General features: G+C 38.0%; 2 protein-coding genes across 2 annotated transcripts; one reads left to right on the top strand and one right to left on the bottom strand.

The window, feature by feature from the left end:
- The first annotated feature begins 459 nt into the window (after window positions 1-459).
- Window positions 460-6,963, top strand: tbc1d20 (TBC1 domain family, member 20). Its single transcript, XM_063473460.1, has 8 exons — window positions 460-883; window positions 992-1,177; window positions 1,301-1,381; window positions 2,728-2,914; window positions 3,078-3,179; window positions 3,834-3,975; window positions 4,478-4,656; window positions 4,815-6,963. The coding sequence occupies exons 1-8, from the start codon at window positions 832-834 to the stop codon at window positions 5,077-5,079; spliced, it is 1,194 nt and encodes a 397-aa protein (XP_063329530.1). The 5' UTR covers window positions 460-831; the 3' UTR covers window positions 5,080-6,963.
- Window positions 6,964-7,236: 273 nt separating this feature from the next.
- rbck1 (RanBP-type and C3HC4-type zinc finger containing 1) lies at window positions 7,237-14,935 on the bottom strand. The gene is made up of 12 exons (XM_063473459.1): window positions 14,667-14,935; window positions 14,152-14,296; window positions 13,749-13,845; window positions 12,453-12,651; window positions 12,164-12,306; window positions 11,876-12,049; window positions 11,225-11,385; window positions 10,351-10,447; window positions 9,980-10,159; window positions 9,790-9,888; window positions 8,395-8,538; window positions 7,237-8,281 (listed from the first exon to the last, which is right to left on the bottom strand). The coding sequence occupies exons 1-12, from the start codon at window positions 14,704-14,706 to the stop codon at window positions 8,201-8,203; spliced, it is 1,560 nt and encodes a 519-aa protein (XP_063329529.1). The 5' UTR covers window positions 14,707-14,935; the 3' UTR covers window positions 7,237-8,200.
- Between the last annotated feature and the right edge of the window lie 409 nt (window positions 14,936-15,344).

Genomic DNA, 15,344 nt, shown 5'->3' with positions numbered 1-15,344 from the left:
CATCCTAATTAATAAGTAGGTAGAATAGACTCCAGGTTTTTGTATTTTTTTAATCTTTGATCACATTTAATTCTTATATTTGTTATAAACGTATTTTTTGCTTCCGCTAATTTCCAAATTAGGCCTGCTTAGGTTTATCATTTACTTAAAAAAAGATTTTACACAGCACCACAATCTCTCAGAATTGTTTATCATCATTGTTATTATTATTATCATTATCATTATAAATTGGTTATTAAGTTCTAATTTTATATAAAGGAAAATACTGTTCCACACAGTTTGCAGACAGTTCTAGTTTATGTGTTATATAAACCCGGCAAAGGAAGCGGGTAGATAAGTATTGCCTGATGGTTTTTTTGTTAGTGTTTTCCTGTTGCTAAAGTTTCGTTTCTTTACAGTAAAAATTGGGTCGACCCCTCCTCCTCCTCTTCCTGTTTCTTTTTCCTGCTACGTCATCACTCCGTATGAGTAGCTAGGCTAACTGTATCAACTGTATACTTGGTTGCTTCCGCCAATGTAAACATGTAGCCGGTTTTTCGATTTAATCCAAGTGCTGGTAGGCGGTTGTTAACCTGTTTGTCAGTGGTCCCAGTAATGATGGCTGTGTTCCTAAAAATAGCTGTTACGGAACCAGGGCAGTGTAGCGCGAGCTTAGTAAATAGCTAACACTGAATAGCTAGTTATCTACCAGGCCGTGTTTTCATGGGGCTAGCATTGCTAATTAAACAGTTTTCATTGACAGCCACGCAAGGCTAAATCGAAGTTAGAAAAAACTAGGGAGAATGGAAAATAGTGCTATCTAACGAGGACGCATCAAGACGTACAGACACCATGAAGAAGTCTAGAAATGTTGGCGCATCGTCGCCAGTGAATGGAAAGCAAGGTAACGGTCGCTAACTGTGTCATGTCAACTGTTTGAGTACACTTCGGGGCGCTTTGCTAACAAATAAATAACTAACTTCTAACAGTGAAACGATGTTGTCTGTTCCAGACTGGGACACCAGACGGAAGAGGAAAATAGCGGATATCACACAGGCACTGAGTGTGAGCCCAGTGGACGTAGCAGCTCTGAGGAGGATGGCTATCAGTGAAGGAGGACTGCTGACCGATGAGATACGGTGCCAGGTCTGGCCTAAGCTCCTCAACGTCCCCCTTGATGTCTTGAATCAAGAGCCAGGTATTATAATTGTTGACGATATGCAGTTGCACGTCTCGTCTCTTTTTCACCTCCTAATACAAAGGGCTAGCAGCCAATGCATCATACAGTAATTGCTGGTGGCAACATTTTCATTTTTTTCAGACACTGTAGACCGAGAAAATAACAAAGACTACAACCAGGTGTTGCTGGATGTCCAGCGTTCACTACGGAGGTTCCCACCTGGTGAGTGACCAATCTACGGCCAATTGTGTCTACATACACACACTGTATAGAGTGACTGTGTCATCATTTCTAATACAACTATAAATTCCTCCAGCTTCTTAACTGCTTTTCCAATTCATGGCTTTGGGGGGGGGGGGGGGGGGCTGAAGCATATCCCAGATGTTATGGGAAAACTGAACTGGGTTGGCAAATTCTACTTGCAAAAGCTTGTATATTTTTAACCTTTGCTGACATGGACACAGGGTCATGATCGTTCTTTATATATTATTGGCCTTGCAGCGGGTTATGGTGTAATTGGCTAGAAGTTTTGTTGAGAAATGTTTTAATGTTTTGCCCATACATTGTTGACAAAACGCTGTTTCTTCCATTGTAACCTTTTAAATTCAATAGTTATTCACCTGAAAAATAATCTGCATTTAATATTGTAGTTATCAATGCAATATGAAAATGGCTCTGCTGCTACTAGCTGTTATAGTGGCTTTTACTTGTAGCCACTTGGCTTCGTTGCAGCTATATCTATTGCTCTCCACTGCTGGAATCTGTTGTGGAATTTTCTGTAAAAAAGAATGTCTGCAACATGGTCAGAGCTGTGGTCAAGCTATTTTATTACTGCATGAAGGAGAGCCAACACACTTCACAGTTCACAGTCATGCCAGTTCTGCCCTTGGGACATCTCAGCTCCTCTTTTATACCCTCACACACAACTCTGTGTATCTTTTAGTTACAGCAGGTTTCTGTCCCACGGGATGTTACTGGGGAGAGGGCAACTCCCACTATCTTTTCCCAGGAAGCTCCTGGCACTGGTCAGCTAGGGAGTTTCGTCCTTCTACACCCCAACAGTTGGCAGATAACATAGTGAAACATTGTTAAGCAAAGCAAAGCAGTTTTTCACCATGTCATCCTGACACATATTCATACTTTGGCTAAGCCTACAAAGGCTATACAAAAATCATACAGTGAAATTCTAACCACCTACATCTAAATGTGAGGATTAACTAGATTTTTCCCATTACAAATCCAATTCTCAAACCAAGACAATTGAGAATTCATATGATATACTCAAACGACATGCACTGAAATTGCTTTTCCATCTTTTTCAGCTAAATAAACTTTAATTGAAAGAGCTACTATGGTGGTTAGCCTAACTCCAAATTTGAATTACATAGTTATTATTTTTTAGTTGTGGAGACGAATGCCAATGTAAGCTAACAGCTGTATTTTATTTGAAAAATGCTGAACGGGCTGGTCTATTTAATTTTGAGCGCTCAATGCACTTTCGATAACAAGTCTCATCCATCCAATCACACACACATTCATACAGCGCTATTTTGGCTATGCATGCATAGGTATGCCAGATGAGCAGAGAGAGGGTCTCCAGGAAGAGTTAATCGACATCATCCTCAGAGTTCTGCAACGTAATCCCCAGCTGCACTACTACCAAGGATACCATGACATTGTTGTGACCTTTTTATTAGTTGTGGGAGAGCGTCTTGCAACTGCTCTAGTGGAGAAGCTCTCCACACATCACCTCAGGTACTTATCACAGACACAAATGAATCTACAGAAGGTTATTTTCTCTGCTACGTAATCTTCCACTTTTTTTGTATGCCCAGTCTGTCCTTATTGCTTTGTGCTTCAATAAAAAATCATACTGTGAGGTATTAAAAAATGCTGTCTGTCTTATTCTCTTTCTCAGGGACTTCATGGATCCCACTATGGACAACACAAAACACATTCTTAACTATCTGATGCCCATCATTGAAAGGGTCAACCCTGAGGTGCATGACTTCATGCAACAGTAAGATTCACTAGTATTCTAGTGAAAGTAGACCAAATGGGTTTTGTTCTGCATTAGGATACAAGAGGATGTTAAACTTTGCATTTTTATTTTTTAGTGTGTTAAATGACAAGCCTGAGATTGCATAACCAACTTTTAATATTAGCTTCTTAAATTTACAGTAAAGAATTGTGCATGCAATAGTAATTTTTTTGCTTTAGACAGAAAATCTTTTAGTGTTTGTTGTAATGACAGTAATTACATAGTCATCATCATTAGTATGACCCTTTACTACTTTGGCATATCTGCAGCGGTGTCTCCTTTAAACAGCTAAGGTTAATGTTAAAACGGGTACAACTATAAAATGAAAGCTGTTTTAAGTGAAGGAGTGAAGGGTGACTGCTTTTACATAACACTGATCCAATTATGATGGCTCAAGTTTCAGTTGTAAGGCATCCACGTCATTAAGGCTGCAACCAAAGGTTACCATTATAGTTGGCCTTCATGTTTGATTTTCAGTTCCTGATCATATCATAAATATATAAAGTATATAAAGTGCAAGTTGTAGAACTATCTGGTTGTAGGTGCTATATAGAGTACTTTAAGTGGAGCAGTTTGCAAACTAAATAATTCTGTGTGTCATTGTAAGCTGATCTCATCACTTGTCATTTTAAGGGCTGAGGTGGGTACAGTCTTTGCTCTCAGTTGGCTCATCACATGGTTTGGCCATGTCCTGTCAGACTTCCGCCATGTTGTACGGTTGTATGACTTCTTCCTGGCCTGCCATCCCTTGATGCCCATCTACTTTGCTGCTGTGGTGAGTTTCCTGTTTCCTGGTTTGTCTCTAAGAGACACTCCCCAAACATCAAGTTACTTTAACACTACATGAATTACATATTCTAAATCAGTGTAAGAATAAACCATTTATATAATCTCCATTTGTGTATATGTAAAGCTCATATCTTTTCACTGTGCAAAGGCCATTGTGACAGCTGAGGATATGGATAATGTTGTATTCATGAGGGTTGTGGAAACCAATTTGGTAATGGTTGAGCATTTATTGACATTATATGTGGCTAATCAATCAATCCCTTTATTATTAATATTATTATTAGAGCAATGCAGTGATGTCAGATCAGTTCTTCTTTTTAAGTTGCCCCTATTTAGTTTAATTTAGTCGGGTGTGTTATTTTAAATTATTACATCTCTAATGGGAATGGCTTCTTATTTCTGTATGAATGTATCATTGTTTTCCTTGACAAATATGCTGTTTACATCTCTATGTTTATATTGGTATGCAAATTGTATTTATGTTGTAGATCGTGCTGTACAGAGAGGAGGAGGTATTGGAGTGTGAATGTGATATGGCCATGGTTCATCACCTGCTATCCCAGATTCCCCAGGATCTACCCTATGAGACGCTCATCAGCCGAGCAGGAGACCTCTTTGTACAGTTTCCCCCCTCTGAACTGGCTAGAGAGGCTGCTTCACATGAAAGGTAAGTTCTTACAGTTATTTTAGTGGTATGAAACTGTCATCACTGATTTTTCTTATATACTAATACTCACATTTTAGTTTCTTCTACTTCAAAAACTGCAGTTACTCACTTTCAATAAAACCTTTTTCTGTCTCTCTACATGTATCTGTCTCTTTAAGCATGGCAAGCTCTACCTTTAAGGACTTTGAACTTGCATCTGCGCAGCAACGACCAGACTCAGTTCTCCGTCGCAGACGCAGACAAAAGCAGGCTGCACTGGAGAGCTCAGGAGTGAGCTCTGTAGTTGCAGTGGCCCAACCTTCAGCAGCACGGCGGTTTGTTCGACTTGCAGTCATGGGTCTCACAGTGGCTTTAGGGGCAGCAGCTCTTGCTGTGGTCAATACTGCTCTTGAGTGGGCCCCCAAGCTAGACTTATTTCCTTGAACTGCTTTTCTTTTACACCAACACTCCATGTAATCTGTCCTCTACTAAATCAAGCTGGTGGGTCTGCTATCAAGAACCCTTTAATGGTTTAAACCACAAACCGCGGAGTCGGCAACACTGTCTGGGTGCACTCTCTAAAGTCAGTCTCTTTCTTCTTCTAGGATGTCTTTCTACTCTGTGTAGGGTTTGTCAGGCCTTTTTTGCTTTGTAATTCCTGAATAGGCACCAATGTAAATGCTGCTGTTGTTCTGAAGTGAAGAATATAATGAAGAGACTATGTATAAGAACCATTATTGATGGTCATCACGAAAGCTTATTTATATTTAGTATTAGGATAATCTGAAGGCATTATCCTCACAGGGATTTGCAGAAAACTTGGCAGACTCACTACATTTGAAACTGCTGCCAATTACGAGCGCCTGAGTGAATGTGTGCATTTGTGTGTGTATTTGAGTGTGTGCACAGTCATAAACCGTTTGTTATCTATTTGATACCTGGACCAAATAGGGAATTCTTGGAATTCTCTCTTTGTAAAATTTACTGTTTGTTAATTTTAAGGCAAGTAACTGTATAGAAACATGACACGCAGGCACTTTAAGGGTCACCATTTCATTATTTTTCTGTCATTTTGTGTATTTCATTAGTTATGTTTAACCCTTTCAGTAAGCGTATAAAGGTATCTTCTCTTAAGGACCGAGTATCTTTAACACATCAGCAGCTGTTACCCATGACTTGGTTAAATGAAACTGGTCTTACAAAAGTAAATACATTGTAGCTTACTTGAAGTTTTTGTTTGCCAAAACATATATTTGAGAATATGCCCTCGCAATAGAATATAGCTTTCATCGCCCAGGAAAATAGTATAAGAGTAGTTGAGCGATAACTTTTAAGTTATTTAATGCTTGCACACACACACACACACCTGAAAATGAGTTTGTGTTTTGTGTACCCAAATAACTAGTTTATGTAAAAAAAAAAATTTCTAGAGAAGATGGTCATATCCTAATAGTTCCCACAATATGGTCATTCACCGAATGCCTAGTAACAGTAAATATCAGAGGTGGAATAAGTAAAATTAAGTGGATATTTTTGTCTTCTTATTAGCAGTATAGCAGACCTGGCTTGTACTGACTGCATTAGTTTTGTAAAATCACTTTGATTTGATAGTTGCTTTTACTCAGTTTGTTTGGAAGGGTGCTCCTTTTAGAGAAGTGCCTGAGCCTTCATATTAATTCTGTCTAATATTTTAGATTTATATGTAATTTTTGCTTGATTTGAGCAGATCCTCCTTTGTAAAGTGATTTGAGTATAGAATAGGTCCAGGGTACCAGATTGTTCCAGTTATTGACATTAAAATCACATCCTTAAATAGGAGATTTCATTTTAATAGGGTTTCGTTTATTGTCAGTCATTTGAAAACCCACAGTTCTTGTTTCAAATATCAGCCTTGAGGTCTTGTCCCCTACCGGGACACAGAACTGGTAGTCCTCTAAAAACTTCTTAATTGGGTGAAACTCATCAAAGTGATTTTATTTGATGCTTTTTTTCTATGGGAAGCTGAAGGCTTGATGCTCCAGTGCTGTGCTGTGTTTGATTGGTTTATTGGCCTTGTATTGAGCCTCTCATCCAGCTGGTAAGGGATCTGCAAGCTGACTGAAATGAAGGTGACCTGGCACATGTCCAAGGATGCTCTTATGCTCCTAAGAGCTTAGTTGTTGAGCATTGTAATGCAACACGTATCTGCACTCAGCGGTGTTCATTTATTTTCATTGCACTAAATGATTTATCTGCCTTTTATGTTTATTTTTGTTACAATTCAACTGTCTACTAATGTAAAGTTCTACAAGAGAATGCTAATAAACTAGAGTGAAAATGTTTTATGCATTTGGATTCAGGCTTACGTTTGTATTCAGAATATTTTTTATGACTATATAGTGTGTTTTTCAGGATTTCTCAAATTCAGGTTTTAGCTGCCCTCTGACAGCTTCTGCTAGACCACATTAGCCTCAGTTGTCCTTTGTGACTTCAGTTCTTTAGGCTTCTTAACATATTTAGATTAGTGCTATGGTTCTAATAAGAAATAATAACAAAGGATATAGAAGATGACAAAGTAGAACGTCATCAGATGCTTGAGCTGATCTTAAGCTCGTTTTTTTAATTTGTTTAAATATACAGTTACATCATAATGTCCATATTTAAAATACATGGTGCTTCATGACATAAGACAAAGAATGTAAAGCCTAACAACAAGCTTTAATGCAACATCAAATATAATTTGTTTGTAGTAATTTAGTTCCTGTAATTCTTTAGGAATTAATACAGGAATTAGTTGCAGAGAAAGGCATTATACACATGATACTTTATAGCCATTAAGTGCATTAGAGCAATTTGTTTTTCATTATGAGTACATTCATTTAATGTAAACAAAAAAAAGTCTGATTTGTCGACTGAACAATCCCATAACCAGCCATTTATTTTAATAACATATCAAACAAAAACAGTGACTTTAAAAAGAAAGTGCTGACCATTTGTATTGGGAAGACCTTAACAGTAATTATAACCACAACTGCCCTGGTGTTTGATAGATAAAATTCTTAGTTGTAAAATAAATTAATGAAAAATATTGCTATTTATCATCTGACTTTACAGACAAAATAAACAAGAAAGCCCTTATCATGCACAGTTATCTTTGGAGTGCTAATATTATATACTGTATAAGCACAAGGCATTTTGCATCTATGTTCAGAAAAGTAAAATGTTACCTCGGTATGCTTGTTCTGATAAATTCTGAGTGGAATCCAAACTCAAGTAAACAATATCACAATTGGCTCATTGAACTAGGAGAAAGCAATAGCTAGAGATAAGAAGGTATTGTGGCAAAAAACTCAGAGTATAACTGTTTTTTCCCTCACACTGTACTAACAACAGTTTTTAATACACCTGGATGCATTGCAAGCAAGATAGATGATCAGTTGTGTCCATATACCAGTGAAAGAGAGGGTGAAATAAATCAAACTACCATTAAATCAGAGATCTGAGCACGAGATGTGGTTTGAATTTATCCAGACAGTGTAATCGCTTTCACTGGGGTTTCTAATATGAGTTCATTAGTGTTCTTCCCTCAGTGACAGTTTTGGCAGTTAGGATGACAGGGCTGATTATTGACTCGACATCTACATCCACCAGTTATGTCACCGTTGCCCTGTAAAAAAGAAAAGAAAGAAATGAGAACCATGTCTCAGACACACAATAGAGAAACCTTTCTGAATATGTTTATCTATCTTAATGCATATATATATATATATATATATTTACATTTGGGCCCCATCGAGCTTGTTTAGTGACCCAACAGATTTCTGTTTTGCACATCAAGCAGCAGATCCAGTCACATCCATCTTTTTTCTGGACAATGATGTCACACCGTGGGCATTTCATGGCTTCCCCATTCTGCAGCAGGCTCTGTAGTTGAATACAGTGAAACAGTGTGAAGTAGCCATAGAGGAAAATGCCTGAGAGGGTGATTTTAAAAAGTACAGAAAAACATCAACATAATACAATTTATCCACTTGACTCAAAATCTGAATATAATATGATGATCTAACTTTGCTGTATTCCATAAAGTAAAGCCCCGTATCAATCCAACCCCTAAATCCTTGCCATAGCCTGCATATAAAAGATGGACCTAGCCACTGTGACGTTGCCAATCACAACCTGCCCTGAAGCATATCATGCTTTATTTTCCCTTTTGATACAATAGGGACAATATATATATATTATATATATATATATATTATATTTTTTTTATCATTATACGTAATTGACATTACGCATTCAATAAGATGTTTATTGAGGCCAGATAGGAGGGGTTTTCCCATAGAGTTCTTTTTGCAACCAGACAAACTGTCCCCTAATGACTATTAGAAAGAATTCAGGTTTAAGGCAATCCACGCTTGCTTAATCTTACTCAGGGTCACTCTGTTTGCATGTTAGTGCAGAGGGTATGTAACATGAAATTCAATTTCTAAGTCAACTAACCTTGAATTTATATAATAAAATTACTTCAATACCAAGTCTGCATTATTGTAATAATGGTTTCATGTAAATAGGTTATCTTATTTTTTCTTTGTGATTGTCATAAAGGTTAGCAATAGCTTTAATGAAAACAGTTGGGTTTATATCACCTATGTTGTAACTGCCTGCATGCAACTAAACAGAACAGATACATTTACAGCATGTGGTGAATACCACAAGGTTATTAGACAGAAGGTGTTAAGAGCGCAACAGATCACCACAGATGCTGACTGGAAATTTCTACTCTGAATTTCAGCCCTTGTTTCCACCACAGAGAAACAAAGGCTTCCCAAAGCTTGCTTCACCCTTAATAAAGACTCTAGTCTAAAATACACCAGAGGATTTGGAAACTGCCTCATTAAGCAGTCATTAATGAAAGAACATTTAATTGTTAAAAAAAAAATAAATGACTGATTGTTCCATGATTTATTTCACAGGGTTAAGATTCTACAAAATTGCCTATTTGGTCATTTCACTCTGGATAAGAGAAAAATTATAGTCCTTGATAAGAGACAATGTATTATTTTGTTTGTAATGTCATTTGTGTTCTGCTTCTTAATCCACATTGCTTTGCTTTGTCAGCATTTATAGATTTTCACTGCTCAGGGTAATTAACAAAGCACTTTAAAGTTGACTTACCTCCAGCATCTGTTTAGTTTTCTGAGCTGCTTCATCATTCTCTGCTCGTACACGCAGGTCATCCTGGTAGTCCTTGCAATTCATGTCTTTGTGAACGGCCTGAAAAAATATACGTCCTTTACATCTGGTGCCCTCTCTATTACACGAAATGAAACTTTGTTCAGTTAAGGTATTAAAGTAACAAAGGTACCCTGCAGAGAATGCAGTTGGTTTCATCACAGAGTTCACAGTGAAATTCATTGACTTCATCCTCATAGATGCACCACCCGCGACAGTTGGGAGTCTGACAGTGGAAGCTGTGCTCTGAGCGGCTCTCTGCAATGCTCAGACGCAACTCCAGAAACCGCTGGTGTTCCTCTTCTGTGAGCAGCTGGACCCAGGATTATACCATAAACAATAACAGAGACATATGAAGAGTAAGAGATTACATACTGTATGGCTGTCAACATATTTGCTTCTCTTAAAGTTATCGTCTCTCTTATTTTTTAAGAAAGGTGATGTATGACTGTCAAACATAGACCATGTGAAGGTTAAGATTGTGTTCCCGTGGCTTCCACTCACCTCTTTGATCTCTCGGTCCAGTAATTTGCTGTCACAGTTGTCAGGACAGGACACCTCAGCATCTTGACTGTTTACTATTGTCCCTTTTAGGCACTCCCTGAGTAATCGCATACACTTCATTATATACATAAAATATTAAGCACAATGCACCTTTTGCATACACTGACTCTTATAATTCAAAACGAGCACACATTTAATCCCATATGAAACACTGCATATGCATAAAGTTGATATACACAAAAAAAATGACACATGTAGTTAAAATTATAGGAGAAGAAGGTGTTTGGGGTCTAAAACAAGACTTGCACCAAGACATGGCTCAAAAAGATGCTTGAGGGGTACGGAATAAATTAGCTAAAGATTTAAATCCCACTGAAATGTTGTGAGTGAACCAGGCAGTACATGCAAGAAAACTCTCCACTGTAGCCCATCTTGCCGAGCTGGCAGCCCATATGAGAAAGACTATTGCAGGGGCCTAGTTCTCCCCCAGACCATTTCCTGCATATTTCCCCTCTGACTCATACTACTAAAATGCCAAATCTTTTTTGTTTTCTTTTGTTTTTAAATAAAGACTCTTTTTTCAAAAATTAGTTGTAAGTCAAGTGTGTCATGTAACTCCACTGTACAGTTAGCAGTAGTAACAGTAGTAACTGCAATGGCTAGATTTGTACTGTGTATACAGGCGTCAAATTGATGATGACATTAGATGCACTTTGGTAAAGGACGTTATTGCAAAGGTCTAGCAGCAGGGAAGTTGGGATATGGTATGGGTGGTGTAAAGGTCAATGTTACCTAATCAGAAAGTGACCTAAGAAAGCAGACAGAATAATTTGATCATTTTTCTGTCATATTACAAAGCTATTTGCTGTCATACCTGCAGAAGGTATGGAGACACTCTCTGAGCACGATGCCCTCTCCTGGCTGCAGATTACTGAAGCAAATTGGACAATCTGCCTCGTTGGCATTTGGGATAAGGTTCTGTTCTTCTGTTGCCAACAAGTGCAAATAGTTCTTTTCTCGTTCCTCCCGCTGAGCCTTTATCACAGAGTAGCATGCACAGCAGAGGTTCAGATAAACTGCATGACTCATTACAAACACAGTAATTCAGCTTTTCCCGAAGATAGAAAGTGAAAGCTGAGAAGTTTTATTGTGGCCCTTAAGTCAGCTCTCATTATTCTTTAATGGTAAAGCGTGGCAAATCATCTAGGAACAATGTGTAGTTTAAAATGTGGAATTTAAACAAAAAAGTGACACAAAACAAGATTTAATGAGTTAATTAAATTGATGGTTTGTGTCTGTAGCTTTTTTTCTCTTTCTTTCTGTCTGTTTCTTTTATAACAAATATACAGATGTTTTAATATAAACATGACATTTTTCTTTAAAACCTGTCAAGCACAAGTCTTATTTCCTATAATATTTCAGGTTTTCCCATGACCCCGAGTGATTAGGGTTATTTCACACATAAATGTGAGACCGCGTTAAAAGGATTTAATTTTAGCTGTTTTTTAACAAGCAGCACTTTTACCTGTTCGTACTGCATCATGGCAAGCGTTTCCTGCTGAATCCTCTTAATCTCCTCCTCATCTGGCTGGTAGATGTCAGGCACAGTGTATTCTGCTGGCCGTTCCCCTCCGCACATCTCACAGCCAGGACGTGTTGGCTTGTTCAGATATGTACACACTGAACAGGCCCATCCCAACTGCATGCACAAAGACATACAATGTGTTTACACATCTCTAAAACATGCACTACTGTATTTAAACAATTATATGTGCAGGCCCATTGCTAAAGCAGGGTCTAGTTGTGTTCTGACCTGAGGTTTAGGAGCCACAGGAGGCTTGGGTACAGTAGCAGTTTGGTCTCTAGGAGGAAGAGGAGGAGGAGCTATCTTCTCACCACCACCTCCTTCCAGACCTCTGGGAAACAGCTGCAGTGATTGCATCGACTCCATGATACCTAATAATAGATTTTAATTGTATAAAACTTCAGTGTTCTTAAACATCAATACGGCATACTTTGCTGATAAAAATCTGTCTGTATTTATCATAGCCAAAGCACTTCTTCTTATCGTTCAAAAGGTAAGACAACTGTTTACTACTTACCATCTATACGTTGTTGCTCCTGGTCCAGGTTGTGCTGATGCCGTGTGAGATGAGCAGCATGGGCAGACCTGATAAACAGGAAAGCCTGGTCTCCACTCTTTCGAATCCCATGGCTATATAATGTTTCCTGGTCCTGAGCTAGCCGCTTCCCAATCACCCAGCGCTGCAGCAGTGGGTGGAACCCAAAATCTTGGCTGATCTTTGAATAGAAAAGAAAAGAAAAAGTAACTCGTCCACTAGAATTTCAATGCGGCTTAACCAAATGCAGTGAATATGTAAAACTTTAAAGACAATAACATAAGCCAGCTGGTGTACTACTACTTCCTAAAGAGTAATAAACCCTTTAATGCATAGAAGACATCAAGAATGGTCAGGAGGGTTTTGATCTCTTGTAGCACTGTGGGGCTGTTTTTGTATGAATCGGTGCACAACTTTGCTACTGTGTGTATATGGTAAGGTTACTATAGTTAACTAACACCAAACTGAAAACTAAAACTAGATGTGAAAAAACTGTTACTTAACTAACATTTAAAAAAAAATTAAATAATACTAGACTTTGGAAAAATAAAACCAACTGAAATGATTTTGTAAACTTGGAACATGAACTCAAATGAAATAGAAAAGAGGAAATATCCTTAGTTTTAGTATTTATTCGTTTGGTAAAAATTTGTTATCACAGCTTGGCTGAGGAGACTTTGATGAAGATGTTTATTAAGACTTTGGATATCTACAAGAATGAGACAACTGCTTTGAAAAAAGGTTTGTGTTTTTAAGGTAATAAGATACTTACAATCTTTATAATACTTATAATGACTTTCCTAACTTTTGCCTTTAGCGTATACGTGCTAGACAATAAAACAGTAAAACTAACAGTGAAACTTCTAAAAACATGACTAAAACTAAACATTTTCAAACAATAAAATCTAAACTGAAATGAGCAAACCCACTTTGGACACTAAGTCTGAAACAAATCTGAATTTAAAATAAAAATAGAAAATAGAAAAGACTGCTCGCTGATAAACATTGATATAAACAATACTGAATTGTATTTAGGGGCAAGGCTTTACTGACAAATAGGTCCATGATACACTCACGGCATTATTATGAGTGGTGCATAAACATTTTTGGTTACAAGAAAACTTCACAAGTAGCCCTTAATAGATCATAGCTCAGCTCCATTTTAGGTTTTATATGTATCATAGGTTGGTAAGAAAATATTTAAGTAAAAAATAACAATAATAATAAAAGAACAGAAGAAAACTGCCTCTTGTGTTGCGTGTGCTTTCACATCAGTACCTTGTCTTTTAATTGTGCGATTGTCATGCCAGTAGCAACCTCAAGAATCACAGGGATATTGTCTTCTGATTGTCCATCCTCCACTCCAACCTTCAACCTGTAGAACAGGAACAACAGAACATGTCAGCCCTCTGCTATTTTCACTTGAACATTCATGTCCATTCATTCGTGTTCTTATTTTGATATTTCCAGCATGTAACCACAGACAAACAGTCATATATGCATATGTTTTGTTTTTGTTCGGTTTTTTGGAACTTGGCCTTAATTCTTGTTTACATTGCATGCTTCCAAATTAAAACAGACCCCATCTAAAAATAAAAAGGGGAACTCTTCCCCCATAAACAGCAACGTCTGTGGTATTACTGTCGTGGAGGCATTTTAAGAAACAGGGAAGTACACACACCTTATGGATTCCTGGGGGTAGATCTGACTGCTGATGGTGACTGACACCCGGACGGAGAGCTGAGTCAGCCTCTGGCACAGTTTAGCTGCTTCTTCAGAGTCCCCGCTGCTGAGGGCTTCAGTCAGAGACCGGGCAAGCTCCTCCGCTTCATCGCGAGCAAAGGAAGAGGGACGTCACGTGACTTATTGTCAGCATAACTCGTTTCTCTTTAATTCTTCGTATTCTCAATTGATTTCTTTCTATTCTCCATGCCAACATACACGTACGTAGCAATGGTAAATGAAAATTACGAAATTGATAGTGGCTTGTTTGTTGATTTGACAATATAAAGCGTTGAGTCTTACCAAAACAACTGCCACTTTCACAATCTCTACACTAAGAAATCGATAGCAAGCAGTGACACATACAAAACGCTTTCTGTTTTACTACGACAGCTCTGAGATCTTATAAAACGTAGTTGTCAAGAAGTATTTGGAGTCTTCATAACAAAATCGAAAGTTAATTGAGCTGCTTACCCTCAGTCGGATCGACCCTCGGTGCCACCTCTGAAGCCATTACTACACGGGAGGTAATAAAATTATTAAGCTCCTTGGCAGCTGTAACAAAACAGAGCTGCCTTTAAAACTATTTCAGGCACTACTTCCTCAGTCCTCATCCGACAGAGCCTTTCCAAGTTCGGCTTAAGGTTAAGAAAGGCAGCTATAGGCCCGAGAAGAGGGCCAAAGAGAGCCAAGTAGAAGTCAGAAGTACTACTCTAGCGCTCCCGCTGCGTCGCTTTCTCACTTCTCAGTCCCTGTCAGGTAGAACGGAAAGTGAAACTGACTCACGCCCAGGAAGAGATATTTTTAAAGGATCGCTTTGGAATTTCTTTCGCTCCACCCCTCGTTGACACTTTTTTGTTCCTCTCTAAATCATTTAAATGCATTATTTTAAAACTAATAACCACGCGAATAAGTCCAAAAATAAATAACAGCCGATGCATGAAATCTAATTATAAATTCACCCCCTTTTTTAAAAAACAAACATCTGAAATAGTGACTTCTCACATCCAGCAGATGGCAGTGTATGTCAAAGGCTGAACTGTTAGGGTGTTTAAAAAAGCTCATTTTAACATTCAGGTTTTACAACTTTGGACCTAATATTTAATTCAGATTAATTACAGTCGCTGTATATTTAAGTTAAGAACAATGGAA

This window comes from Pelmatolapia mariae, linkage group LG5 (assembly GCF_036321145.2).
Source record: "Pelmatolapia mariae isolate MD_Pm_ZW linkage group LG5, Pm_UMD_F_2, whole genome shotgun sequence".
Taxonomy (NCBI): Eukaryota; Metazoa; Chordata; class Actinopteri; order Cichliformes; family Cichlidae; genus Pelmatolapia; species Pelmatolapia mariae.
This window is presented reverse-complemented; position numbering and strand designations above follow the sequence as displayed.

What these genes read in the sequence shown, in the direction of transcription:
- tbc1d20 (XM_063473460.1), top strand. Translation starts at nt 832, where the DNA reads ATGAAGAAGTCTAGAAATGTTGGCGCATCGTCGCCAGTGAATGGAAAG. An exon ending in GTGCATGACTTCATGCAACA is followed by an intron (nt 3,180 to 3,833) that starts GTAAGATTCACT and finishes TGTCATTTTAAG; the next exon opens with GGCTGAGGTGGGTACAGTCT. An exon ending in GAGGCTGCTTCACATGAAAG is followed by an intron (nt 4,657 to 4,814) that starts GTAAGTTCTTAC and finishes TGTCTCTTTAAG; the next exon opens with CATGGCAAGCTCTACCTTTA.
- rbck1 (XM_063473459.1), bottom strand. Translation starts at nt 14,706, where the DNA reads ATGGCTTCAGAGGTGGCACCGAGGGTCGATCCGACTGAGG. An exon ending in TGTCTCCATACCTTCTGCAG is followed by an intron (nt 10,448 to 11,224) that starts GTATGACAGCAA and finishes GCGATTACTCAG; the next exon opens with GGAGTGCCTAAAAGGGACAA. An exon ending in TGGACCGAGAGATCAAAGAG is followed by an intron (nt 10,160 to 10,350) that starts GTGAGTGGAAGC and finishes TCCTGGGTCCAG; the next exon opens with CTGCTCACAGAAGAGGAACA.